The sequence below is a fragment of the Cyprinodon variegatus genome, unplaced genomic scaffold (assembly GCF_000732505.1).
Source record: "Cyprinodon variegatus isolate N-32 unplaced genomic scaffold, C_variegatus-1.0 Scaffold31, whole genome shotgun sequence".
NCBI classification, from domain to species: Eukaryota; Metazoa; Chordata; class Actinopteri; order Cyprinodontiformes; family Cyprinodontidae; genus Cyprinodon; species Cyprinodon variegatus.
This window is the reverse complement of record NW_015150484.1, coordinates 2,127,818-2,131,274: the sequence shown is the minus strand read 5'-3', so window position 1 is coordinate 2,131,274 and position 3,457 is coordinate 2,127,818. Positions and strand designations below refer to the sequence as shown.

At 43.0% G+C, this 3,457-nt stretch overlaps 1 protein-coding gene across 1 annotated transcript in view; it reads right to left on the bottom strand.

Annotated features, from left to right (window-relative positions):
- Window positions 1-2,685, bottom strand: part of LOC107101446 (protein FAM107B-like) — a 22,954-nt gene extending 20,269 nt beyond the window's left edge. Inside the window, exon 1 of the mRNA XM_015400379.1 lies at window positions 2,485-2,685. Coding sequence (XP_015255865.1) covers window positions 2,485-2,508 — 24 coding nt within the window. The 5' untranslated portion in view covers window positions 2,509-2,685. The remainder of the gene's footprint in view (window positions 1-2,484) is intronic.
- Window positions 2,686-3,457: the final 772 nt, after the last annotated feature.

The following is a 3,457-nucleotide window of genomic DNA, read 5'->3' as shown; positions in this document are numbered from 1 at the left end:
AATCAGTATACACCACCTGTAGCTATCAGTATTCACCACATGTAGCTATCAGTATACACCACCTGTAGCTATCAGTATACACCACATGTAGCTATCAGTATTCACCACATGTAGCTATCAGTATACACCACCTGTAGCTATCAGTATATATCACATGAAGATATCAGTATACACCACATGTAGCTATCAGTATGCACCACCTGTAGCTATTGGTATATATCACATGAAGATACCAGTATACACCACATGTAGCTATCAGTATGCACCACCTGTAGCTATTGGTATATATCACATGAAGATATCAGTATACACCACATGTAGCTATCAGTATACACAACCTGTAGCTATCAGTATTCACCACATGTAGCTATCAGTATACACCACATGTAGCTATCAGTATGCACCACCTGTAGCTATTGGTATATATCACATGAAGATACCAGTATACACCACCTGTAGCTATCAGTATACACCATCTGTAGCTATCAGTATACACCATCTCTAGCTATCATTATATACCACCATCTAGCTATCATTATACAACACCTGTAGCCTACACACATCTGGTACCTATCAGAATACACCACCTGTATCTACCAGTATACACCATCTGTAGCTATCAGTATACACCACCTGTAGCTATCAGTATTCACCATATGTAGCTATCAGTATACACCACCTGTAGCTATCAGTATTCACCACCTGTAGCTATCAGTATACACCACCTGTAGCTATCAGTATTCACCACCTGTAGCTATCAGTATACACCACATGTAGCTATCAGTATACACCATCTGTAGCTATCAGCATACACCACCTGTAGCTATCAGTATACACCACCTGTAGCTATCAGTATGCACCACATGTAGCTATCAGTAAACATCCCCTGTAGATATGAGTATGCAACACATGTAGCCTACACAGAACCGTTACCTATCAGTATGCACCATCCTTTTCCTATCAGTGTACACCGCCATTATGCTATATGCTACCTGAATGCACCATCAATATACACCTGCAGCCACCTGTAACTAACTGAGCGGGAAGAGCTGCTGTATAGAGCACTCAGTCTGTTATTCCTGCTTGTTGATCCCCATCTCGGGAACATTCCAGCAGCTGATGGGAACAGTGACCTAAAAATATCTAGATGAGTCCATGTGATCCTGTACTGCAGCTGCCCTACCTCTGTCTGTACTCCTGTCAGCTGTTTGTCCCCATGGAAACCACTATGCCCTGTTGGACAGGTGTGTGACTCCTCATACCTCAGATATTTGGTCGTGCTCAGGTTTCTGATGGGAGCAGAAATTCTAAAGGCTGTTCAGGAATTTCACTTAGTCTTTCCTCAGCTTCAGATACCAGACCCAGTTCAGCAAAGCCTAGAGTTTTGTTTTTAATCAGATTTTTTATCACTTTAACCATTTCAACAAGGACCACATGGCTGCAACCAGTTGCTTTTTAGGAGGACTCAGACCTTCACTTAGAGGTTGAATCATCTGAGACACAGGCTTTACTAGATGTTCCTGTATTTACATTACAGTGGAAATCAGATCTTCCTGGTGTCTGGTTCTGAGCTCCTTCTGATACCAGAGAGCTGCTGGATGAAGCGGTGGTCTCTGTGGTTTTGCTGGTGCAGGTTCAGACTGCTAGAGGTTGGACCACCTTCCTATACTGATGATTCTGATGCTGAACACAGCATGATGTCAGAGCACATCAAGTCACTCTGCTGTGATTGTGGAACCTCAGAACCACCTGGTTCTCTGACAGAATGTCAGAGCAGGAAGCATTCAGCTCAGTCTCCCATGTTTCCTGCAGGGAGGATATGACTTGGTAAAGTAAATATTCTATATTGAGAACATAATCAACCTGAATAATACACATAGATTCATCGGGAGTTCTGAAGCAGAAGAGTTGGCATGTTCTGCAACAGAAGGCAAACTCTAGAGCAGAATGATGCTGACATGTTAAACGTGTCACATTGATGAAGAATGTTCAGACCTTTCAATATATTTGTCTGAAGACACTCAGGCTCATACTCCAGCTTATATGTTACTGAGAATAATGGGAAAATGTAGCCATTTTTCTCATCGATAACCCTCTTGGTTAATGCTTGGGTCCTCCAGGCCTCCAAACATCAAGCTTTTAATAAAAAATTTAATATCATTCAACTAGAAGTGGACAGGACTGTTCCCTTCAGTGTGGTTGGAGGGGATTTCATGCTGAAATAACCTGATTATAAGCTCCGTTCAAGCAGGCTGCCTCACAGATTCCTGATCCTGTAAACGGCCCAAACTGGCGGATTATTAATCAGATTCCTGCTCTGTTTTAAGCTCCACCTGCGGAGCCAAAGTTCAGTGTTTCATTCAAGTTCTGCGGGCTGTAAATATTTGTTTTAACCAAAATCACTTACCAGCTTTAAAATGTTTAACAGGTTTTATATCCAACACAAAAAACTGTCTCGGAGAACCTAGAACAGCTCGCACTCACCTTCTTTCCATAGGAAGCTCCCATTATTCCCACTGCAGCTACTTGTGGCCCCCTCCTCCAATCCTTCCCTCGTAGCCCCACTCTTCTCTGTAGCCTGGCAGACGGAGCTTTGGGTCTTTTAGCCCACCATAGAGTGAGGTGGTTTGCTGAACTTCATCCCAAAAAGCAGGAGAGGAAAAAGCAGCCGGACTGATTAGGGAGAGAGTGACTGTGAGGAGAAACAGAAGGAGGAGGAGGAATAAGGGGAGGAGGAGACGCTGCCACCTGTTCCTGTCTGACTCTCAGTGGTGAGGAGTTAAGGTTCTCTGACTGGATTACAGTAATCACAGAGGACAGGAAGCCAGAGAGCAAAGACCTTCTTCACAAACGCGTTCCTGAAGGTAGAACACAATTTCTCTGATCTGGTCCAACCAGGATGGTTATCCCATGGTTCCAGTTAACGCTGGACAGAACCTTTACATGGAAGAAACTGATCCCCTCTCTGTTATGGGAGTAGAAACCAGTCCTGGTCTCTCCTAAGAAGGGGTTCATGAAGAATGAATCCATTTAAGTCTGGATTTCTTCTCCATCACTGCTTCCTGGTCTGATATCCTACATTATTCTACATTCTTCAATATTTAGTTCAGCACCTTTCATGGCAGCAAAGCCTTGGACACCCCGTCCCATGGGTGGGCTGTATTGAAACTAAATTTCCCTTTGGGATTAATAAAGTATTACTGAATTGAATTCGGGTCTTTCCTCAGAAATGTAGAACATGACTGTAGAGAAGGTCTTTGGTTCCTGTGACCTGATCAGACCTTCAGGAACCAAAGGTTGGTATTCCATACTGAAAGACCTCTTTATAACCACATTTTACCATAAATGGTTCATGCAAAGCCCTGCGTGAATGTATTTATGTATTTAAATGATTCAGCTGATTAATGGAATTTAATGGTTACCAATGAAACTGCAGCCAAGAGAGCAGAAAAAAAAG